Source organism: Callionymus lyra, chromosome 5 (genome assembly GCF_982586985.1).
Source record: "Callionymus lyra chromosome 5, fCalLyr1.hap1.1, whole genome shotgun sequence".
NCBI lineage: Eukaryota > Metazoa > Chordata > Actinopteri > Syngnathiformes > Callionymidae > Callionymus > Callionymus lyra.
Window position 1 is genome coordinate 12,404,252 of NC_141822.1, and position 26,179 is coordinate 12,430,430.

At 39.0% G+C, this 26,179-nt stretch overlaps 1 protein-coding gene across 2 annotated transcripts in view; it reads left to right on the plus strand.

Annotated features, from left to right (window-relative positions):
* Positions 1-26,179, plus strand: part of mast4 (microtubule associated serine/threonine kinase family member 4) — a 68,858-nt gene that overhangs the window by 2,686 nt on the left and 39,993 nt on the right. For both annotated transcript variants that reach the window (XM_087790990.1, XM_087790991.1), the window contains exons 2-3: positions 17,739-17,892; positions 19,049-19,176. In XM_087790990.1, coding sequence (XP_087647116.1) covers positions 17,739-17,892; positions 19,049-19,176 — 282 coding nt within the window. The remainder of the gene's footprint in view (positions 1-17,738; positions 17,893-19,048; positions 19,177-26,179) is intronic.

Below are 26,179 nucleotides of genomic sequence, written 5' to 3' on the forward strand. Positions count from 1 at the left end.
AGATAGAAAGTGAGATACACTCACAGCGTACCCAATGCAGAAATTTAGTTGCGCACAAACCAACCCAAAATAAATGGTGATACACAAAAACCAATCCAACACAAAAATGGCGATACACACAACCAACCCAACACAGAAATTAAGATGCACACAAACCAACCCAAAATAAATGGTGATACACACAAACCAACCCAACACAAAAATGGAGATGCACACAAACCAACCCAAAATAAATGGTGATACACAAAAACCAATCCAACACAAAAATGGCGATACACACAACCAACCCAACACAGAAATTAAGATGCACACAAACCAACCCAAAATAAATGGTGATACACACAAACCAACCCAACACAAAAATGGAGATGCACACAAACCAACCCAAAATAAATGGTGATACACAAAAACCAATCCAACACAAAAATGGCGATACACACAACCAACCCAACACAGAAATTAAGATGCACACAAACCAACCCAACACAAAAATGGATATACACACAAACCAACCCAACACAAAAATGGAGATGCACACAAACCAACCCAACACAAAAATGGATATACACACAAACCAACGCAACACAAAAATGGATATACACACAAACCAACCGATACAAAAATGGAGATGCACACAAACCAACCCAACACAAAAATGGATATACACACAAACCAACCCGATACAAAAATGGAGATGCACACAAACCAACCCAACACAAAAATGGAGATACACACAAACCAACCCAACACAAAAATGGATATTCACACAAACCAACCCAACACAGAAATCGAGATGCACACAAACCAACCCGATACAAAAATGGAGATGCACACAAACCAACCCGATACAAAAATGGAGATGCACACAAACCAACCCGATACAAAAATGGAGATGCACACAAACCAACCCGATACAAAAATGGAGATGCACACAAACCAACCCGATACAAAAATGGAGATGCACACAAACTAAGCCAACACAGAAATTGAGACGCTCACAAACCAACCTGACACAGAAATGCAGATGCACACAAACCAAGCCAACAGAAAAATGGAGATGCACACAAACCAAGCCAACACAGAAATTGAGATGTACACAAACCAAGCCAACACAGAAATTGAGACGCACACAAACCAACCTGACACAGAAATGCAGATGCACACAAACCAAGCCAACACAAAAATGGAGATACACACAAACCAAGCCAACACAGAAATGGAGATGCACACAAACCCAGCCAACACACAAATGAAAATAGTTACAAACATCACTGTCAGCAAACACCCAGAAATTTGGATTTTTATTTTTGTGTCTCATTAGTATTTCCAATGTGTTGGTCACTCTGAGAAATACTACACAACTAAATAGTATGAAATAAGGCAATGTATGTATGATTGTTTGTTTTTCATTTTATCTAGAAAAGTCAGGACCAGTATCCATGCATTAAGTGTTGTAGCATGAACACAACAGGAGTGTTATTTACGTAAAGATGTGTTTATTAACAAGAGATAAGGAACATAGGATGAATGTCAACAATTGTACACATACTTGAAATAAAACAAGAATCTCTGAAGCATCAAGGTTTGTACAATACGTTGTTGTTAATGTAGCTTGATAAACGTATAAATAATTGCTGTCATGTGTGGTGAAGTAAAAGTTCCTGTAAAATACTTGTACTTGAGAAACGTTTTGGAAGTTTTTGTACTTCGTTACTCTGTTAATGGTTTGTCCATGTGGACCTCTGTGTGAGGTTGAAGGCTCTCAAGGTCAAACTGACTTGGACGTGTTTACTAAGGAAGCGGATGTTGGAGAAACAAGGAAGTCTCAATCCAGCCTGATGCGCTCACTCTCTAATTCGGCCGACTGGTTGATCAGGCTCGGAACAGACGTCCTCCTGCTGGGTGTGTCCGCTAATCTTTGCTAATGTTCCAGTCATCACAGCTCGGCTCGGACCGAAGGTGCGGCCCGTCCAGCCTCTGTTGACCCGATGACATTCACCGCGACATGTCAGACGTCTCGCTCTAAAAATAAGACGTGGAGCTGCTTCATGAGCTGTAAACAGAAATCCATAATCACGTGTGTGTGTGTGTGTGTGTGTGTGTGGCCACATTACGAATAATTGTATTTGTGTGATTGTTTTATGATCATTTGTCTCTTTCTAAACAAAACATTGGGTGTGTACTCGTGTTATGTGGGAACAAACTTGCATCCATCCATCAAGATACTTTTAGAAACATTCAATGGCAAAATAACATTACCGGGGTCACTGCTTATGAACACAACTTACGCACACACTGGGGAGTAACACACACATTAAAAAGTCACATGTATGATAAAATATATCGATATCTTGACATCTAAGGTGAGCTTTATTCATATTTTTTTAACAAATATTTATCTATGTTAAACGACTTTCCCTTTCAGCCCATGCAGTTTCATAAGTTGGATCATTAGCTTCTATGCTGACTAGTATGAACGTAGAAGAAAAGATCACTTGAAGTGTTTAAAGTAACCACTTATGGAGTTTGATTTTGTTTTAAATCTGATAAAGCAATGCGTGTTTGTTATTTATTTGTATGTTTAAATGCACTTATAACATTATCATTTGGCAGTTTGATATTATGATGTTCAAAAAAATACATTTTCTTAATTCAAAATGTTTGGTATCCTTTTTAAATTGCATAATAACATATTGCATAATAAAACATTCGCACTGTTATTGTGCAATATGTTATTATGCAATTTAAAAGGATACAAATTTAAATACCTTTTGAATTATAATTATTATATCATTATTCTTAAAATGTCAAACTGTTAATTTAGGAAATGTTCAAACTAGTTATTAAAACATTAAAAAACAAATTATATATTTTAATTAACAAGTGATTGAATTAGATTATTATATAAAGTGAGTATGTTGTAATTGTTGTAAATGTGTTGTACTCACACACACACAACGTCATAAATCAATCGAATAAGTTATAACGACTAACAACTTTTGATCCATAAATGAATCATTGAAAACGTTTTATCAAGGTGTTGTTGTCAAAATAAAAACGGCCACCATGATACTTGGCCGCCCAGCCAACTAATCACAACTGGTGACCAATACAATATTTTTGCACCAGCCATTCATATTCAAATATTTGTCAGACTAGAACAGAAACACAACATAACACTGTATTTTGTTTAAAATATCAACATTTATACAGACATGGTGGACTGTCATTGTGTCGAGTTTTGGCTGATAAATGTGTTGCAAAATAAATTAGATAAATTAATAGCTTTACAAAAACAACTTCCCCAGCCTGGTTAAGAATTCAGAATATGTGTTTAACTAGGTTAGAAGCACTTAAAAAAACACTCGACCCAAAAAAAACAACATTTTTGACAACTCCACCCCAGGTTATAGTTCTTTGTTGTGGGTGACTTAGAATAAGGACACCTGACAGGCTACCATTAGCATGACTAATGAATGCGGTTCTGATGTGAAGTTGTTTCAACAGACTTAGTTTAACAACGTTGTTTCCAAACTCCCTGAACTCTCAGGAACACACTGACGATCCTGCTGTCGTGAGAAGCTTTGACTCGTGTGCTCGGTGCAGCGGTCGCCAACTAGCAGATGTAATGAGAACCGACGTTTGTGAACTCGGCGGAAAAGATCTCGGGTCACAACAGCAGGTCGGCTCGGATGCTTGCAGGACCGCTCCAGACTTCCACCAATGCCGGGTTAATCAGGAAAAGCGTGACCTTTTCTCGGGGTCACACTGTCGGTGGAGTTATAGAAGGAACGACTTCTGAGAAGCTGGGACGTCGCTTTACAACCGGATCAGTTACAGAACCTTTCCAGATTTAGCTCTAGGCTGTTTGTGGCGGCGCTGGATTGTGTAACTGTTGAACGTCTCTGTCTTGAGAAAAATTGCGCAATAAAATGTTAAAAACAAGTTTGTTCAGGACGTGTTAAAAGTTGTCAAACGCTTGTCAAGAGCTCAAGACACAGAGGTCATCCGTACTTAACATGGATGACCTACTTACAATTATGAGTCGATGACTTTGAACAACTGTATTATTCCTGGATTTGTATTATTCACTTGTTAAACACCAGTGTTCAGGTGTTTTTAGCTGCTGTGGTGGGACTTGAAACATGACACGTTCGAGTGAGACTTAAACATGTGAAAAATCACTGAAAACTCATCTTCTTACTCAAATGAAGTCACTTTAACACATGCAACGCTTTTCTTAAACTCACTTTACACTTGATTTACTTGCTTTTCGTCTCATTCCCGCTCAGTGAACACATCAGTCCAGACGCTCTGCTCTGGTACTGTTCTTTTATAGAAGAAGGAACCAAGAAGTTGTCGACTGGAAATTAGTGAACCCAGACCAGGTCAACGGGATGATGGATTTTATTAACCGTGGGTCGAAGCCCAGCAGTTAATTCACAAAGCAATCCTTACGATCATCAGCATCATAATCATCGTTTTACAGCATTCACATTGACTTTATACAGGACACAGTGGGGTCCGCCCTCCGGAGCTCCTTGGTATGACTCTGTTCTGGACACTCGGCCAAGACGATTTCACAAGATATTTCCCAATCTCATTACATAAGATATTTTCCCAATCTCTGTGTGTGTGTGTGTGTGTGTGTCTGTAGCTTATTGAGTAGCTGGAGAAACCTCTAGGATGATGTCAGTGATCTTGGACCAATAACCGTTTACGCCACTTTTAGATGGTGTTTGAATCTTCAAGTCTAAAACTCCTTTTGAGGTGTTACAGTCAATGTTCCCTCTGAGCTGAGAAATGTCTGGCTGCGCACAACAAAGAAAGATCCAACCTCAGATTTGGGTTTGTTTTCATTTGAATCGTTTGCTTGTTGTTACTGACACACCAACATTTGTGTACGGCCCTGAAGCAGTGTGTGTTGGAAGCAGGTGACATTTGTGAGCAGGCAGTCGCAGATTATAAACCTGAGGTGCAGGCGTCTGGTTGGGCCGCTTTGTCCGGGTCCTAGTCAGTTTAAAGACCTGTGCTGTGTCTCAAATCGCATACTAGTGTACTCAAAGTTAGTATTTTTAGTGCGTAAGTGCGTCTCAATTCTTAGTATGCGAAATTTAGTGCGCCATGCACACGTACTAAAACGCCCACAAAACTGAGTATGGTTCGATGGACACTAAACAGCCGCCATCTTAGTGACGTTTAAAACGGAAGTTACGTCATATATAAATGCATATATATGCATATACTTACAGGTGCATTTTCATCAGCAGTAGAAGGATGACACGTCTTCACTGCTGATACCAGCTTAAATATCTCGTGAATATTTAGATTCTCATATTTTTTCTTTATTTCTTTTTCCAAACTTGCAAACCGTGCTGCCAGCAGGTGGCGATAGCGTTCAAACAGTTGGTTGTAAGCATCGTTAAATAGAAGTAGAAGAAGAAGCTGTCGCGTCATTTCCTGTTAGTGTGTAGCAGCAGAGTTTGATTTGAGACATACTATCTGTGGAGAATTTGCGTACTAGTTAGTACGTACACTGTCCTGATGCATACTAACTTCTAGTATACTAAGAGAAGTATGCGATTTGAGACACAGCTCGAGTTATGCAACTGTCAAGTGTCACAGTGTGACATTTGTGTTATTCTCACTCTAACTTGACACTTCCCCAGGGCTCCAGAGTGCGCCCGAATGGGGTGCACATGCGCCCAGAATTTTGAGGGCGCGACTATGTTTGAACCAATTAATGGTCACACGGGGCGACTCAATTGTTGCTTGTGTTATGACACTGCTGACGATCATGTTACCACGTCTATTCAAACACGATGTGTGGACTGGATGCTTTCAAAACCCTTTAAAAAACTCCACAACTCCTCTCACGAGCCTGGTTTCTACGAACGCTTCAGGTGGGCGTCGCTCGCCGTGGTGGGAGAACACGAGCTGCAGCCAGAACCCACACACACTCGGGCAGGAGATGGACTTGGATCAGATGAAGTGTCAGCGAGCGCTCCAGTGTCCGTGTTGATCTTTCTTGTGATACAATATTGACTCGGGTGGTTTGAGGGACCACTGTGAAGATGCTCCAGAGTTTCCCACGGTGTTGAGGTCCACCTGAGCTCTGCTGTTACCTCCAACATGATGATGTGTTCGAGTCAATGTTGAGGTTCAGTTACCGATACGGGAACCGCAGGAGACCAGTTCCCTTGTAGCCGTAAAAGTTCTGTGTCAGATGGTTCCTGTCCGCAGGGAGCTGATGTTTACTCGGACATCTGCGACTTTTTGAACCCCCAGAAAATAACATCTCAACCCTGTCGTCGACCCAAACAACATCTGTTTCCGCTCATGTTTGGTTGCTATGCTAACTCTTAACGTGCTTACGCCTTGTTATGGAGGTTTATCAGCGCCGTCACAATATTAAATTATACTTTTAATTATTAAATTTTAACGGAACAATTGAATTCGATATTTTGTTTTAAAGGGGTTGAATTAGAATTGTTCTTTGATCATTTTATTTAAAAAACGATCATTTTAATAAATAACCATTCATTCGTCTTTTATATTTAGATTTTTATATTCGTATAACAAAAATTATAATACGTTTTGTTTTTTATTTCATAGCCTTAATAAATCCAACATAGAAATGTTAATATAATTGTCCCACCAGACATTACCAAAAGATTTTGTTGATTGAACTTTTGGCCAATCATGTGATGCGCCAATGATCATGTGACGCTTTTAAAAATAACTATCTTTAATTAATCTTAGCCGATTCCAACGGTAGGATTTCAACTAATGTTAGTTTTACAGCTTGGTGTGAATTAAAAAAAATACAGCGAGGGGATCGGTGCTCGATTGGATGAGTCTGGTTAGATTACTTTTGAAACAAATAAAAACTATTAATATAGCAATTATTGAATTGAATTAGTTAAAAAAAAATACTGGTCCTCGGCTGGTTGTGATTCTAGCAACTAGTTTCAGGACACATCTCTAGCAACTACTGGTCAAGTTGAAAAGTCTGTAGCAGCACGTTGACCAATCAGGGCCCAGAGTTTATAGTGGGAAAATTCATCGACACAAAGAGGCGTTTGTGCGAGAATTAAGATCATTTATCGTATTCATTTGTTAGCAGGGGCGTGGCTAATGTTGTGGGACTGTTATGATTTGTATTCACAGATTCATCCAAAGTGAAGTTGCAATTTATTAATTTTATTAAGACTTGAAGGGTTCATATCCCAACTTTTAGACCGACAAGATATTTTGTTTCTTTGTTTCATTACCAAAAGTAGATGATATTCATTTTGATATCGTGATCTATGAATCAATAAAGTTGTATCTATCCATCTATCTATATATATATCGATCTTTCTATCTATATGCTAGTGTTCAAGGCAGTTGTCCCCCAACCCACCGGTCTGTGAGGCATTTACCCGGCAGAGCAAAAAGAAAAAAAATCTGTTCTAAGTTCTATTGATGATTAATGTCTGAAATGTGTGTTGGTTCGATTAAATGTATCTTATCTGAAGTTACATTAGCCTGTGACTCTTGACACATCAAGACACTCGTTTCAAGTTTACTCTAAAATAAACTTGAATAAAATAACCAGAACTAGTAAAAATGGGTAAAACAAACTCTATACAAGTAATAGTTTTTATCTGAAGGTCTGTGTGTAAATACAACATTAGTCCACCTTGCAAAAGAAGGTCGAGGACAACTGACATGAGGAACTGAGATTATTGATGTCAGCAATTTTTGGAAAAATAAAGGTTTATCTTTTCTGATCCTAATCAGGATGAAACAGGTGTTGAAGAAAAAGGAATTTGAGTGTTTGTTAAACACAGAGATGATTCAGCCTGGAACGAAAAGACAATAACAGTTTGGTAAATTTTGTTCGGCTCGTCGTAATCACGACATGAATATTAAAACGCACACACACACGGTCGGGTCACGAGGATGATCACTTGAGATGTTCCTACGACGATGATGATGATTGTCGTTTGTGCTGCAATTACGCGTTTATCTTGAGAACACTCTGAGACTGCGGATCAGAACAAAGCGTGATGTTCCACTGGTTGTGGGAGGCTCGGCTGTAGATTCTCTTCTGCAGCTTCCCTATGATGCTTTGAGCCGAGTCTGTGACCATGGTTCTCAAATTGAGGTCTGTTGTCACTGTACATGAATTAAGCTTATATAAAATAAAGTTCATTAATGGTACGTTTTGTTGCCTTGTCTTTGTAGCTGTATCTTCATCAGACGATGGAAGTGTCACAACTTAAAGAGAGGTGATGACAATCCTGCTCCTTGTGATGATTTGAAATGACAAGTAAAGAATGAAGTTGTGAGAAAAGACATCTTTCATTCTAATTTTATCCCAAAGAATTCAACAGTGAAATGTTGTTCAGTGCTGGCAGCAGTAGACGCTCCACAGACTGCTCACCTGTGGACGAGAGACAGTTAGTCGACTTGAGCTGGTGTTGTTGGACTCACACGAGTCTCTGGTCACTTGAGTTTGTGTAGTTCTCTGGAGGTTGTGTAGTTCTCTGGAGGTTGTTTAGTTCTCTGGAGGTTGTGTAGTTCTCTGGAGGTTGTGTAGTTCTCTGGAGGTTGTGTAGTTCTCTGGAGGTTGTATAGTTCTCTGGAAGTTGTGTAGTTCTCTGGAGGTTGCGAGACCTTCTCTCCTGGTTACGCAAGAGTGTTCAGTCGGAGCGTGTCGACACTGACGGATCAGTGCACAAGTGTGGACACTTTCATACTAATGTTTTCTTGCTGCTCTGTCAACGTCTCGCTGAGCTTCTGTCCATCAGTGTCTCTTGTCTCACTGACGCTTTTTCTTGTCCTTCTCTTTTTGTTGATTACTATTTGTTCTCCTCTTCCTCTCCTTCTCTACTTGTTCTTCTCCTTCTGTCTTTTACTACTTGTTCTTCTCTTTTTCTCCGTGTCTACTTGTTCTTCTCTTTTTCTCCTTCTCTACTTGCTCTTTTCTTTTTCTCCTTCTCTACTTGTTCTTCTCTTTTTCTCCGTGTCTACTTGTTCTTCTCTTTTTCTCCTTCTCTACTTGTTCTTCTCTTTTTCTCCTTCTCTACTTGCTCTTTTCTTTTTGTCCTTCTCTACTTGTTCTTCTCTTTTTCTCCTTCTCTACTTGTTCTTCTTTTTGTCCTTCTCTACTTGTTCTTCTCTTTTTCTCCTTCTCTACTTGTTCTTCTCTTTTTCTCCTTCTCTACTTGTTCTTCTCTTTTTCTCCTTCTCTACTTGTTGTTCCTCTTTTTCTCCTTCTCTAATTGTTGTTCTCTTTCTGTCCTTCTCTACTTGTCTTTCTCTTTTGTCCTTCTCTACTCGTTCTTCTCTTTTTTCCCTTCTTCACTTGTCTTCTCCCTGTCTCTCTTATCCTGTCCTCTCTACTCTTTCTTAGCCTCACTTCCTGTCACTTCTCTTTACTCCCCTTGTCTCTCTATACTTGCTGTTTTTGTACCTCTACTTTATGCGCTCTTTCTCTTCTTCTCCTGCTCTTCTTGACCCTCTTCTTTTATCCACCTTTCTTGTCAACTTGTCCCTCTCATCCTGACCTGGTCTTCTTGTCCTACTTTTCTCCAGGCCCCTTACCGTCTCATAAACACTTAGTTTTCGTCTTAGTCCAAACCCTTTCCTTTAGCCCTGATGCTCTCTCTACTGTGATGTCCATGTCTCTGTCCTCTCTCTGTCTCACCTCGACCCCCCTGCTGTGTTGTTGACCACTTCACGATAATCACCTTGTAGTCGGCGTGTCGGTCGGCGGCGACGGATCCTCCCTCTGCCGGCATGTTTGCTTCTGTTCGACAATGTTTAACTTTCTCTGCAGCGATCGATCAGACGAGCTGTAATTACAGCGGTCACTGGAGCTGATGGACGCAGGCGTTAAGAGGATTAACACAATCTTGTTAAGACGCCAGTGTCCCGTACTCTCTGACGTCCTTACTTTTACTCTTCCGCTGATACGGTCTGACTACTGTAGGGGAGTTCTAGTTGTTGGACATCATGTCGTTGGGTCGGACGTCCACGTTTGGTCAGCCGCCTCGGAAAAAAAGCCAGGTAAGATCCAGCTGCACTCCTGCTTTTGTGCCTGAGGTGAAGAGATGAATGGATGTAGCATTTTATCCTTAATCTTTAGAGAAAAGTTTGTCTCTTCAGTGGCTTCAGGGATTTCTCTGAGTCCTTCATCGACTACTTTAGTGACAGCGAGTCCCCAGAAACCCTCCTGGACTCTAAACTCCTCTGCTAAAGTCCTGATGACCTCACCGTGGGACACCAGTTTGTCCTTCTGTGCAGCTCCTGCGGGTTCTTGTCGTCGTGTTGTTGTCAAATATTACCATCGTAGTACTGCGTCTAAAGCTTCTCAACTGGTGGCTCAGGACCCACAAGAGGGTCGAGGAGATGTTACCATAGGTTCACAGGCCTGTGCCTCGCCTAAACAACGGTTATTTGATTTTAATTTTAGTATACACTTAGTTTGCTTTATTTAAACGGCTCTGCAGAACAAACTGTCTGTCTTATTTACAACAAAGTGATTTTGACCTAAAAGTGATTTTTGACCACTAGCATTTTTCCTGAAAGATATACCACTTCTTTTTTTACCCTACAATGAAATATGTTTATATTGTGTTAAATCTCAGGTTTAAAAACCACTTCCAATTTTGTCATATATTTAAATGAATAAATTTATATTTTTTCAAGATGTCTAACTCTGTTAGACTCATTCTCATCATTCTAGTCACTGAACCTCTTCATCTCCGACTCCTATGACTTCCTGAATCTAAACCTTCTACCTTCACTAAGAAAGACGAGACCTCATGACCATTACTTTTTACAAAAAACACTTCAAAAAAGTTCACCCACAAAAAAACAAATTCCCATATCCACAAAAAAACAAATGATCTTTTGTGGAAATGGGATTTACGGTTAACTATGGGTACAATAACGTATTCTTCCAGTTTCTCCGCAACACCAGTGGACTTCCCTTTTGATTGTTTGAAAGGGTAAGATGTCTAGATTCGGTTCTGAGTCAGAATCTTACCGTAAATGACTGTGATGGAAAATTCTGGTTCAAGTCCAAGCGAAGGTCACCTCATCAACACAGGAAGTGGAGATCTCTGGAGACGGTGCTCAGGAGTCCACGCGGTCAGGGGTGGTTTAAGACTTAAGAGCAGATACTTGTCTGCTCTGTGAGTTCTGTCAAGCACACCAACTCCACTTTAATCCACTGCTAGAGTTGTGTGTAGCTGACAAATATAAAGGTTTATCTGTGCCATCACAATGATGAATGGTTGAAACTTTGGCTTTTTGAAAAAATTGATGTTTTTTTCAAGCATTTAATTGTTTTGAATTGAATTTTTTTTTTATATTAAAAGGTTGAATTTGTGTATTCAATTAATTTTCCAATTACATTTTTTTTTTACACATAGTTGTGTAGTCTTATTCCGATAATTCACATCTATAGGTTCTAGATTCAATTTTTTTTTTTTATTATTCATAGCGTTTGTAAATTCAATATAAAAGTGCAGGCACCAATATTTTGTATCAAAGATTTTTTTAAACTCAATTATTAAAAAAGGAGTAAACAATTCAACCTTTTAATGTACAAATTATTGAATTCAATTATACAATTAAAACGAATTGAACCTTTCAATGAAAAATAAATTGAAGGCAATTATAAAAATAAACGAGCCAATGTTTAAAAAATAAGAATTTTAATTAAAAAAAAAAAAATGGTACAAAACAACATTTGTAATGTTACATTTAAACAATTAATATTCTGATGTCTCTGGTATACTTTCACACAAATATACTACAATCCTCGTACACTTGGCAGCTCCAAAAGTATGCCCCGCCCCCACAGTCCTGTGAGCCAATCACAATATAGTAAACATATCCAGCCTCGACGGGTGCGATCCATTTTTCACAACGTGATTTCCTCCTGCACTCGTGTTGTTGTGACGGGGAGATTCTCATTCAGTGATCTGATATTTATTCTTATTATTTATTTGTTAGGTTACATGTCTGGATAATTTATTTTAATTCAAATGGTTTGACTTTGCTTCAAATTGAAGTAAAAAAAGCTGGAATAAGTATATAAAATGCATCACAATAAAAGTAGAAAATAATTTGTCAACTAACTTTCTTGATGTAATATATCTTTATTATTATAAGACATCCTGATCTGTCTCAGAGCCTGGACTCGAACCTCCAGATCTGATGTATTCTCGTCTGCGGTTGCTAAGACACGACGGCGTCACACGCTCTTCAAAGAGTCTGTTCTCTAAACACTGATTCTCTTTGTGAATTTGATATCTTTTCAAGTGGGATTCACGACTGTGTGCTTTTTAAGTCGCGTAGATCGTGACGCTTTGATGTTGACGCGAATGAGCATCCGAGACGATGGCAAGCCTTTGTTCTTCTGAATGGAATTCACTCTGTTTTTAATGGTCGTTTGTAACGTGATTAAAGTCTTGGAATAAACAGTTTTGAGTCGACAGAAAAGTAGTTTATCACGTCACACCTTCAGTCCTGACTGAATGTTGTCAGCTGGGATGAGCATCAGCTCCTCCAAGTCTGAAGTTCTCAGTGAGAAGATGGTGCTTCTCTCCTGGTTGAAGATGACTTCTCTTTTTGGGAGGTGAAGAAAGAGCTGAGCCAGTAGACGGATATGTCAACTGATGTACTGCAGCTTTGTACTGACGTTTTCATAAAATGGCTAAACTCGAATATATTTTATTCTTGACACCAATGACGACCTTTCACCCCCTTTACTTCTGTAATACCTTTATTAATTTGAGATATTTGGTCACAGATAAACTAATATTATAACTGTGTGTGAAGTCGTAAGTGGACGTATGTTTTGTTTGTACGTTTGTGAATGTTTTTTATAAAAATTATGTTAAAACAAAATGGAAATACAACTTAAATCATTCAATCTAATTTGACATTTGTGAAGTTTGATGGGTCACCAAAAATGCACTCACTTACTTTTATCTACTTAAAATTGTCTTCAACTGTCATATGGTCTCATGCTGTTATGAAGTTAAAAATCTGTTTTCAAATATATTAAGTAAAAATTAAATACATTTCTTGTCATTTAGAGGTGATTTTGGTTCTTTAAGCATCACAAAACTATAAAAAAGTGTTTATAGTATCTTTAAAACATTTCTTTCATGAAGCAAAACAATGGAAAATCGAGAATGAAAACTTAGAATGGACAAATAAAAATGGTCATCTTAAAAGAAATTAATGACATTGTAGACTTCAGACCTACACCTGTTGTGTGAGAAAGATGTTTGAGTTTTAAAGAGACCAGATTCACCAGCAACATTTCTTCACGGTCCTCTGGAGTGTTTCCACTCGTTCATCATGTCTCCAGTCTTGCTGCTGCTGCTCTTTGTCCTCTGTTTGTTTTGGCAGCTGCTCAGTTGGTTCTGCTCCAGCGTTTGTCTATATTACAGTGTTCAGGTTCCTCAGTCTCTGAAGCCAGATATAATATTACTTTCACCCAGGAGATTACCTTATGAACACACAGCATACAAGTTAAACCTTCCCCAGAAACTACTCCAGGATTCAACTAGTATAGTCTGCTTGGTTCTCTCACGGGTGCTACGAAACTCTCCTTGAGCTCAAAATGGCCGCCATGAACTGTCTGGAATGAGCCTGATTTCTTTTTCTTTTTTCTGGCCCCATGTGTTTACCAAAACTGCAAACAGTTGTGCGACTCCCTTATTATTATTACAGCGTGAACGGGCTAATTTTCTTCGTCTTTTTCCGAGGATGGTTTTGAAAATAACTAGAGCTCTGTAGCTCAAATTTGCATCAAGTTACAGCCTTTTTTTGAAAGTCGCAAGTCCTCCAACTTGTATGGACTTCTTTTATAATTTTTTTTAACTTCACGGTCATTTGAAAGATGACGCTAGCACCTCTTGCAACTTCTTTAAAAACTAAATAACATGTCCTCTGTATTTTTTATTCAAAATATTTTTCGCAGTATTGAATCTTGTTAAAAAAATCCCTTCAGCTAGAAACTTTACTAAACTGTCCTTAACAATGAGTATTAACCTCCTTTCCTGCAACTTCAGTTTTACTCTAATAACAAGTCTCTGTATAATTGTTGACATCGATAATCTCTCTCTTATTTTAAATACTGCCGTCTTCATGACTCCGTATCAACGTGAACATTTAATTTGTTGCACCCAAATGGACAGAAAATTAAATGTAAGTAAGTAAAGCGCTTAAACAATCAAAACAATACTCAATAAAGTATATACTTTAAAGGTCAAGATAAAACTGATAACACAACAGGAGTTCCAGAAAATCAAGGAAAAGCCTGAACAAATAAAAACGTCTTAAGATGTTTCTTGAAGGAGTCAGTAGATCATCAAACACAGAGGGAGAGGAAGATCGTTCCAAAGCTTAGGAGCAACAGTCTGGAAGGATTTCTCTCCTCTGGTCCTGAACCGTGTGCGTGGAACCTAGGTAGATTCTGATCCACAGACCTCAGAGCCCGAGCTGGGGTGTAAGGCTGCATCAGATCAGAGATTGTGGCTCGATGGACATTTTCCACCCTCAACTGCCGCCATCTTAGTGACGTAGATGATGCTACGTTGATAATCGGAACATACGTCACTACTTTTCAAAAGGCTGCGGCGGCCAACAACGAAATGTCTCGAGAAAACACACATTTTACCACAAAACAACACAACAATAATAACACAAAAAAACTAAACTTAAAAACTTGTTGTGATTGACAAAAAGCGCTGTCTGTGTCTGCGATAAAAGTAGTAGAAGAAGAAGCTGTCGAGTCATTTCCAGTAAGTTCAAGTTCTTTTATTGTCAAATATGCATGTATTAAGACATGCAGCATAAATGAAATTGTGATCCTCTCTGACCAACGATGCAAAACATGAATACATTAATTAAGACATTCAAGAAAATAAATAACCAACAAACTTAAACAATCGATTAATAAACAGAATATAAACAAATAACAAAGTTAATGCACAGTGTGTAGCGGCAGTGTTTTGATTTTGAAACAGTACTACGTTGTCGGAATTGTTCACTGCACAAGTAAGTGCATTTGTAGAAGTGTGTGATTTGAGACACAACGCATGTATTCCTAGTTCTCTTTTATTAAAGAAAATGAATGAAATTAAGATTCGGTTAACAGTGATGTTGACAAGTGGGTCAAAAGTTCTGTGACGTAATGATTGACAGGTGTAAACAAGGGGATTTGATCGCTGCAGTTATTGAGCATCTTTCATTCTTCAAGTCACAGTCAAGGGTAGAAACGTCTGAACATGTGTTTGCGTTATAGAAGGTCCTTCATCCCAACTGGTGTCAGGATATTTAACTCTCTACTTTAAATATCCTGATGCTAATCCGTAGTGTGTTTTTCTTCTTGTGTGTTTTTTATTTTATTTTTTTTTCCGTTTTTTATTTCTATTTCTATTTTATTTTTATTCTATTTTATTTTGTTAATAGTGTCAATTTCTAATTTTGTAAATAATTTGTATATTCTTAAGATCGTTTTTATTTTATTTTGTATTATCTCTTTTATTATTTCTTTTTCCTTGCACTTTATTTTTTTTTTTCCAACTGCGCTGTTGTGAAAGTGTGTTTCCCCTCTGGGGATGAATAAAGCTTTTCTATTCTATTAAGGTGGATTCCTGGTTCCTCTGTTGTTCAATAAAGATTAATCTGTTAGTCGTCAAACATATTCCTGCTGCCTCTTCCTTTGTGTGTGATGTCTGCTGTGACAACACGCCTCTGTTGCTGGTGTCTGGTTGAAGGTCACCTTACATCATCTGTGTTTCTTGCCTCTCGTGCGCTCGCAGGTGACCCGTGAGGGCGTCGTTTTCACGTCCAGGACCCTGGTTCCATTGGTCCGCCATGACATTTAGAGTCCACGAGGATGGCGCTCCAGAGTTCTACAGAGAAGATCTGTTGTTATTGTTAGCAACGCTTGTAAATGTGTGACCCTTTGACTGAAAGAAGTGTTAGTTGGCGACGTATAAATGCTTGTTACCATTTGCCCGTTTAAAAAGCCAATTAGCAATTTAGCATTGTTAGCAGAGCAGCTAGCAACTTTCTGTTTAGACCGAGGAACACAAGCTGGTGAAGAACAACGGTTTAATGATGGTTAGGGGTGTGAGAAAATATTAATACTCCCACTACCTGTATCAATGTACTTTTTCTTTCTTTTTTTTGGCTTTCAATATAAAACAAAATGATTGGAAAATGACCACTAACATACTTATATTCATTGTGTTTGTTCATTTTTGTGTTGTATTTAAACTTCTGGACGCTAGATAGCGGCAGTCATTGCGTCCTTTACATCTAAAGGTACAATCAAATCCTGGGGAGATCCCAGCGATGACTGAGGACAAGAGGATACAGTGACTTCAACCGTCTTTAAAGCTGATGTTTTGACATCTTTTGGTTTCAAAACAAATGAAAGCAGTTATGACTTTGTGTAGAGTCATGTGGTCTGTAAAAAGTCAAGTAATTGTACAGTACTACAAATACATTGTTATCACGATACAGGGACAACAATGTATTTGTACTAAAGTATCGTAGCACCAGATTCTTGCCAATACACACCCCTGTCTGCTAAGCTTGACCGTTGGAACTGTTTGTGTACAATAGCACAACTGACGACACACAAGTCAACGATGAAAGTGTCTATTCTAGGTCCGTGTTTGTGTTTCTGTAGATGTCGACTCTAACAACACAGAGTCATGAGGTCCTCTCAGGTTCCTGTGTCTGAGCACTTATAAGAAACCCTCCATTGTTCTGTCAGTCGTGACCTCAGGACGAGGAAGAAGGTCTTTCCGGAAAGTACAATAATGCTGCTGCACTTTCATGGCGGGAAGATTTCCTGCTGCTGTGGTGTTCTGATGTATTGATGATCCCGACACCGACCTCAGACGATCACCTTCTCTTGAACCAATGTGTCCTCAAGATCAACTTGAACTCTTTTTGAATGGAAAATTTTGATTTATTTTATTATTATTTTTGTAATCATTTGTAAATCATTTGTGGGTCTTAAAATCTATTCAGATTTGAGCTTTTTACCAGCTTGTGTTTGTTTTTTTTGGGTTAAGATGGACCTAACAAGTATCATTACCACTTTTACAAGTTAAATCTAAAATGGAGGGAAGTGCTATAGTATAGTTGTATTATTGTGCAGCTGTGAACTACGATGATTCTTATATAAACTGTAGTAGTCAGACCAGAAGGCAGTGTTGGTTCTCAATTTCACACTCAAACCAGACAAACCAGTTTTATTTAAAGAGTTCCAAAATAACAAGTTCAAATTCTTTATTGACAATAAAACGATCATACTGACGCTTAGTTTTCCGCCAAAATATTTCTCAAATAAAAGAAAATAATAAAAATATATAATAAAATATAATTTATAATAGAGTTAATTCTCTACTGAACTTTTAACTGTAATACATTAGGATTCACCAACTAAGGTTAATGGAAGTAAAACGGATACAAATATTTTAATACTTTGTCGTTTAGGGTTGATTTGTTATTTTTCCCTGTGAAAATATTCCGTCAGAAGTCTAAAGAGTAAAGTCTATGTTTGCGAGTGAGTCATGATGTTTGTTTGGTGAAAGTTATTCCAGTTTTTTAGAGAGAAGATGACAGAATGACTTTCAGACAAACTGTCAGATTTGAATGATGCTCAGAATTCTCACCCGGTTCTGTCTCTCCCCGCTCAGTTGGACCACATCCTCTGCCCTCCGGCCGCCCTGCTCAGAAAGTACAGTAACCCGGAGGTGACGTACGGATACAGTCCCGCCCTCAAGTTCAAGCGCTACCTGAGCGAGGATGGGAAGCACCTGCGCAGAAGGAGTCTGGGCGGAGGACTCACAGGTACCAGGTCCAGATGTGTGTGTTTGGTTCTGAGAGAAGTCTGAAGCAAGTGTTGGACCTCGCTGGTGTTGACTAGTAACAGACATAAAAACTCACTGTAAAAGGAGTAAGATTTTGAAGTGCAAAGTCAGCATCTTTCTAAGTACTAGATGTGCGTTAAAGGTCACGCATTTCATCACTTAAAGAGGAAATATGAGTGAGAACTAATCAAATATTGCTAGTGTTGTAAACGCAACATAGGGATTATTGTGGTGGCAGTACAGAATAAAATAATGAAATGGGATAACTATGATGTGTATAACTGGTTTTCGAAAAAAAAGAAGTAATTTATTTCAGTCATGAGAAACTATTTTAAATGTTTTCTTCTTGTTTGTTTGAAATGAGTAGATCTTATGTTTAGTCAACAACTGTGTTTAGTTGTGTGGTTTATGGTGTTGATCTGTAAACATTGTTTCTACTTTGTTGAATTTGAGTCACGTGACGTAGTGTTTGGACAACAATAGTGTCATAATTTGTCTAGTTATTCATTGATGTATTTCACCTTTTTTTTAGGCTGTGTTACTTATTGTGTTCAAATGAACAGATCTTGAACATTTCTAGCAATTATTTGCTGTATTGACTGATACTTTGTGTTTATTATTTTTGTCTTCATTTTCTTGTTGCGTGATTTGATTTTGATTTTTTTAGTGATCGTGTTTATTGGTTTGTCTTGTGCTTATTTTACTGATAACATGTTTAGTTTTTTATTATTATTTTACTTACTGTGTGTACATTGTTGAAGTATTTTTACCTTGTTGAGGACACGAGTGTTTTGTTTGTTATTATTTGTTAAGTAAAGATGTTATTTTTTGTGTATTGACTATAAATGGAAAAGTAAACAGAAGTTTACTTTTGGCGCCATCTAGCGTTTCTTCCTGGACTCCTGGAAATTTATTTTACTCGACAGATCAGTTAGATGATGTAATCCTGTGTTTAGCTGTAATCCTGTAATGGGATTATTCGACCCTTCGACCTTCTGATGGTGGAGGGGGAGAGAGGGAGAAAAAGAGGGGGCATGAGAGAGAGAGAGACATTTTAATGATGACTGCAGCCGATATTGTTCACCCGTCATTCACAACTTGGTCGGACGCTCGATTGAATCTTGTGTTCCCTGCAGGAAAGTACCTGCTGCTCCCCGCCGGTCACCCTCAGAGTCAGACCTCCACTCCGGCTGAGACCTCCAACCTTTCCCGCATGAGATCTCTGAATTTGGGAAACTCTGACCCGTCGCTGAACTCCAGTCCGGTGAGTCTCTGCTCTGACTTGTTAGTCTTGTCAGTGAGAAGGTCTGGACGTGTTCTGGTTTCTTGATCTGAGCTCTACACATTCACACACTCCTGATCCAACACAAAAAGCGCCTTTTATTCTTAATTATATTTGTATTGATGGACGATATCTAGCCTCATAACTCCTGTAAAGAACCAGCATGTTGTTCCAGTCCCAGCTAGCAAGGTCCGTCACTTCCCCTCGTTGACTTTGGAGGTCAGACAGGAGAGGAAGTGAAACTCCTGGACCGTAAATGATTCCTGACATGACGGAAACGTCTCATCAGTGTCGGCTCCGCTCCAGCTTGTTTTTCCACTTCAGGAGGTTCTGAATGTCAAAGCTTTCTGACCCAAGACCTCAGATCAGAAGTGACCTCATCGTCCTGTGATGTCACTTAGAGAAACAATGTGTCCAGTCAATGGACAGGATGGACATAAAGGAAGGTTATTATATAAGGTATTTACACCTTTATTTAAAGAAAACATTTGCTTCAGTGTCAAGAGTATTGTTATAATCATGAAATGATTATTTGGTTGAAAAATAAATAGAATTCTCAAATAGTATTTATTCAGAAATTAAAAGATTCACCATTGTTATATAAAAATATAAAGTTGTTTTTTTAACTCTGTGTATGGCAAAGCAAAATGTGTTTAAAATGGTTTAAAATCACCTCAGTTTAGTCGCGATTAGTCTAAATGAATCCACAGCAATCCTGCGATTAATCTAGTGAGAAATGTTAATCTTTACAAAGCACCAGTTGTAAAACAAGGCATGGAAGAAGCTCAGAGGGAAAAAACACTCAGCCGGCCACCTGATGACATCATCAAGACGAGCCCCAACGTTGAATTCACAGGAAAAATATCATCAGATTTTTTAGGTGTTGTCGAGAACATGGTTCATCACTTTCTGTTGCGACGTCACTCCTGATCAGATTCATTAATCCAGCCGCACTGACCTTCAGTGATTCTAATCTCCAGGATGACGTTGTGATGTTGATCTTGTTGTCTCCGTGCGAGACCAGATCACGGCTGCCGTCGCTAAAGGTTAATCCAATACGTGTGTTCTGCAGCTGCCATCTATTTTTTTGAGTGACTTTGCCGTCTGATGTCAAATCTCCGTCTTTGCCCGGCGTCTAAACCATTTGCTTACATTTAAAGTCTGATATTTGTGTTTGTTAAACTCATTTGAAGCTGATCTTGAACCAGCGAATAATGGTTTGAAATTATTTGCAACTTATTCTTACCTCCGAATTCTCAAAATCAAAATAATTTTTTCACACATTTTATTCACTTCTATATGACCAAAAACATGTTTTTGTTAACACTCAAACAACACATGTACCTGCACATCTTTAATCTATAGAAAATTGACAATCTAAACATGTACGATACTGTCAGGGATTTTCTCCCGGCCATCGGAATGAGAACAGAGACAAGTGTTAGAATAACAAACGGAGTCAGAATCCAGATTTACCACCAGCAAGGAGTGGAGGCGCTTCTCACGGCCCGTCCCAAACCACTAATGTACCTCTCTCCTTGCTGGCTTTTTATTCGAAAGCTCAGAGGATTAGTCGGTGAAGGCAGTTCTTTCAGTTTGCATGGGAGATGAGCTTTTTGTGAGCTGCAATAGTCATGATTATATGTTTATTGTAATAAGACTATAAAAGCAACATCAATTTTGAACAGATACTTAAGGTAATGGATTAACATGTTATCTAAAATAAATTCAAATTATAATTTAAAAAATAAAATGATAGTAAGTAGTAAAATAGTACTTTCCAGAGAAACAAATACTATTTTATATATGTGATAAAAACTAGACCTACTTATATTCGCTGGTACTGATCTCTTTTTGGGGGTTTTATTAAGTCAAAGTTTTATTTTTAATAAATATATATTTGTAGAAATATGTATTGTTGTTGCATTACTTCAGCTTTTTTGATTTCATAATACATTAGCTTTGAATATTTTTTAACTCATGCCATTTAAAATATTCACTATCGTGTTGATTTCAAGACAAAATACTTGAAAAATACTACTTAAGGTTTCACTTCCTCTTAGATTATCACAAAGATGCTTCACTCTTGAGTCACATTATTCTAAAAAGTATGTTTTGCCTTATTCTCTTTAAAAAAAAAGAAAAAAGAAAGTGTCACATTTACCAAGTGATTTGTGTTTGTATCATTTGTCTCATGTATGTGATCATCAATAAATCAATCATATTTAGATAGCAGCAGGCTGATGGCTCACCACTGGGTGGCGCTAATGTATCGCTTGAATATAACCCAATTTCCCACACTCCCCTCCGGCACACGTGTCCTGCGGAGATCTGCAGTTTTTCCAACTTGTTTCATCTCAGTAGTTGTTTCCTGCTGATCGTCAGATACGCAGCAGCGCCCCCCGGTGCTGGTGGGCTCGAGTGTTTGACAGCTGCTGCAGATGGTTGGTGAGGAGGGGGGGGCAGTGTCTGCTTCATGCTTGATATCCAACAATCTGTAAAGAAGAACAAGACGTGTCTCACTTGTCTGCTCAACTTCCCTCGCAGCAAAACACTGTCTCGACTCTTCACAGCGGCAACACATCAGCTTACAACGGTTCCTCTGTCCAGCGGTGTTGGTGTGATGGACTCACCTGGTTTGGAATCAAAACATCACTTTTGTTACGGTGACAAATGATGGTGAAAATAAGGATTTAAGTGTGTTCAAACACTTCTTTCGAGACGTGAGAAAAATCTTGTTGGTTGTTAAAAGATAATTGAGATATTTTAATGAAGATAAATGTAACTGGCGCCGGGTGAGTGAGGACAGTGGTGTGTCTCAAATCGCATACTAAAGTACTCAAAGTTAGTATTTTTAGAGCGTAAGTGCGTCTCAATTCTTAGTATGCGAAATTTAGTGCGCCATGCACACTAAATTGTCGTACTAAAACGCCCACAAAACTGAGTATGGTTCGATGGACACTAACCACCCTAAACGGCCGCCATCTTAATGACATTTTAAACGGAAGATACGTCATATACAGCATATATACATATATATATATACATATACTTACAGGTGCATTTTCAGCAGCAGCAGAAGGATGACACGTCTTCAGTGCTGATACCAGCTTAAATATCTCGCGAATATTTTGATTCTCATATTTTTTCTTTATTTCTTTTTCCAAACTTGCAAACGTGCTGCCAGCAGGTGGCGATAGAGTTCAAACAGCTGGTTGCAACCATCGTTAAACAATAGTAGTAGAAGAAGAAGAAGCTGTCTCGTCATTTCCTGTTAGTGTGTAGCAGCAGAGTTTGATTTGAGACATACTATCTGTGGAGAATTTGCGTACTAGTTAGTATGTACACTATCCTGATGCATACTAACTTCTAGTATACTAAGAGAAGTATGCGATTCGAGACACAGTACTGGTAAACAATCTCGAGAGATGCCAACATGGCATTGAAAGTAAGTAAGTCATTTTTATTTATATAGCGCTTTTCCAGACCAGGGTCACAAAGCGCTTAAACAATCAAAACAATATTCAATAAAGTATATACTTTAAAGGTCAAGATAAAACTGATAACACAACAGGAGTTCCAGAAAATCAAGGAAAAGCCTGAACAAATATCTTTTTCATTACGCTCTAACAATCATGAGTTGTTTTGTAATGTAAAGATACAGTCGACGCCGGTGGAGGCTCGACTGTCAACAGACGGTTTTTAATGTTGACTTTTACCGTTTGGTCCCGGCAACGCTAAAAACCGGTACAGGGTCCACGGTAGATTCCGGTGTGGGGTCGACGGGTAAGAGTAAAAAGTAGAAACCGGGAAAGGTCATGCGGAGAAAGCGACTCACTGAATTTTCGCTGCTGCTCACGTCCTCACAGTCGGTCACAGTCTGAAGTTCTCACTCGGTGCTCAGAGACTGGAGGAAACGAATATTTCTCGAGCTGGTCCCAGAACTAGAAATTGGACTCGCGTCTCTTCTCACCTTTATTTCAGGACTCTCTGAGCCAATCTGTTCTTGCTTTCTCAAATTTTGGCGCTCTGACACGGCACCCTCAGGAGGCGCGTGTGTGTGTGTGTGTGTGTGTGAGCAGTGTGTCTCCCCTGACTGATTGTGTGTGACAGAAAATCGATGTGCGACTGCTGCACAGATATGGAGATAGCAGTCATAATCCAGGTTCCAGCTTTTGTGGATCTTGGAGATTGTCGCCCAGATGACCTTCAGCGCCGCTGCTGCTGTTGTTGTGAACGTGTGGTCAACAATATTTATGACAATAACATGGTTTCACACACAAGTGGAAAATCCCGATGAAGATTATTGATCTGTTTGTCTGTCGAGGTGTGTGTATTGTGTACGTGTGTGTTTCTCAATTTCCAAGTATGAAATGAAGCGCTGCTGCGTTACAATTATAAAACAGTGACCGTGTGTAAATGAGATTTGTCAAAGTGAATTAAAGCTTCAGCTCTCCGGCGCCCCCCTGTTGTCAGCGGTCGCAAGGTCGTGGGCAAGTTCATTGAGAACATTTGTGAATTATTGTGTTTTTTTTGTGGGTTGTTTGGAAAGGTGCTGCTAGTGAGTATATTATGGTGGTGTTGGGTCTCTTCTCGCCATCCGATCAGTCAGTCACCATCTTAGACAGACCTCAGGGTTTAACGTGGGGTGTCTCTGGATATCTTCCATCTTTGGGGGGATCTACCTTTGAGTCTGGACCTTTCTTCCTGCGTCTGATCATCTGAAGCTCAGCAGAACCAGCAGGCGACTCATCAGCTCTCACCGCAGGTTCACTTCTCTTTTCACTCCGGACGACCCGTGGGGAGCAGATCGGTCCGGCGCGACCTCTGAACTCTGCCGCTGACCCTGCTGCTTCTTCCTGAAAACACATTTCCTGTTTTGTCGCTTTGAAAGTTTTATTTTGAAAAGATTTTATAGAAGTATATCAGTGCCATCAGAATATTAAAGGATTGATTTTAACATTTTAAACATTTACATTTTTATCATTTTATTCTTTTCTGTTTAATGTATTGAGATCAATCATTTGTTTGTTGAAAGTTTTAATTTTTTTCAATAAAAGAAAAAAATATACATATTGGCACTATTCTACCAATATATATTTATACATTTAAAAGGCTACAAATTAAAAAAAAACAAATTCAACCTTTAAATAATGAAATGATTCAATTCAATCGTTTAAAAAAAAAAAGAAAATTAAATGATATTTGAACTTTTTAGAAACACAATAAAATGTAATTTTAAAAAGTTTTAACATTTAAAATGTTAAATTGCTCCATTCAATATTGTGATGGATCTGATATACTTAAGAATGATTCCTTGTTCAATCTACACAACTGTTTCTACTTTGTATTAAAAACAAAGAAATTGTCATTCACGTGATCTAAGATGCATCACCTGAACATGTTTTTTTTTTACTGTTCTACTAATGTAGTTGAATTATATGCCAGCATTCAAAGAACTTATATCTTGTTAATTTGCTAACGTCGGGCCAGCTTGCTTTAGCTGATGTGCTAATTCACATGGAGGGCTAATGTATTAGCTGCTAGCATATCAAGTCCAAACACTTTAGCTTCAAAAAGCCAATTCCAAGATCACAGAATTTTAAGTGGCTCAGATTGAAATTGTTTGTCAGAGAAAACTCTAATTGTTCCACCTAATTCCGAGAGGTTATCTGAAGAAAAAGGTTCCGAATGGTCCAGACCAGAACCGGGTTGTCTTTCCTTATGAAAGGGGTCAGGGGTCTCTGGAATGGTTCTATTCTTTATTCATGATCTTTTGATTGACATGTTCTACTGAAAAGTCGACCCAGTCCGACCTTGATCCCTGGTCAGACTCGGGTCTATTGTTGTAGTGTCATGTCTGAACTTGGCCCATGGTGTGACGTTGATCCCTGGGGTGACCTTGAACCCCAGTCTGATGGTCGTGCTCAGTCAGGACGAGTCTTGATTTTTTTTCTCCTCGTTTTCAGACCTCTGATCTGACCCAGCCTCCTACTCTAACTCCTGGTCCCCATTCAGGGTCTTACTATGGTCTCTGCCCTATCCCCGTTTCCTATTCCGACCCTGGCGCTTCCTTGGACCCAGGTCTCTTGTCTGACCCTGTTTGGTGTTCCCTGGTGTGACCCTAAAGCCTTGGTCTGACGTCTGTCGCTGGTCCTAACCTGGTCCCCCCGGTCCTTCTGACCAAAGTTCCTGCTCTTTCCTAGTCCCCTTTTAAATTCTGGTCCTGGCATACGACTCTGGTTCCCATTGAGGGTCTCACTTGGGTGACCCTGTTGCCTCTTTTGACCGTGACCCAGGTCCCTGGTTGGACCCCGGTCAGGTCCTGCTGGTCACTAAGCGGGAGAAGGTCTTTAATATTCTCGTGAGCAGCTTCAGCTCCAGCAGCCAGAGACGGAGACGGAATGCAGAGCGACTCTCGTCAACAAACTCTGATCTGCAGCGATGCTCACGACGTCCCAGCTCCCCAGGGTCGCACACTGCAAGTCGTGTGAAACCCAAGGAGGCCAGTTTTAAGTAGCTGCCGTGCTCAGGACTCGGCCTTGGGTGACGAAGGATCCGTCCTGCAGTGTCGACGTGAATCGTGTCGACTGGTGGAAAGTGACCTTCAAATGTGTTTTCACAGAAGAGAAAGTCCAGAAGTCGTTGAAAAGAAGCGATGAATTGGAAATGACGAAACGCATACGAGTGAGAACAAAAATAAAGGAATGTTTATTTGATTTATTAATTTATTTTCAATAAATAAATAAAAATATATGTATATAATGATAAAAACATTATACTTTCTTTAAGAAAAAAAAAAAAGTAAAATATATAATGTAAAGTTTTTCAGATGTATAACAGATTTAGAGGTCCAGAGGTAACAGAATCCTCAGGTCTGGTCCGGGTCTCCCTTCCTCTCTCTCCCTCTCTCCTGGATTCGGAGCGGATCAGCTGACCGGTTTCGGTCCAATCAGAGAAGTTGTGGTGTTGAGCAGCCGCTGAG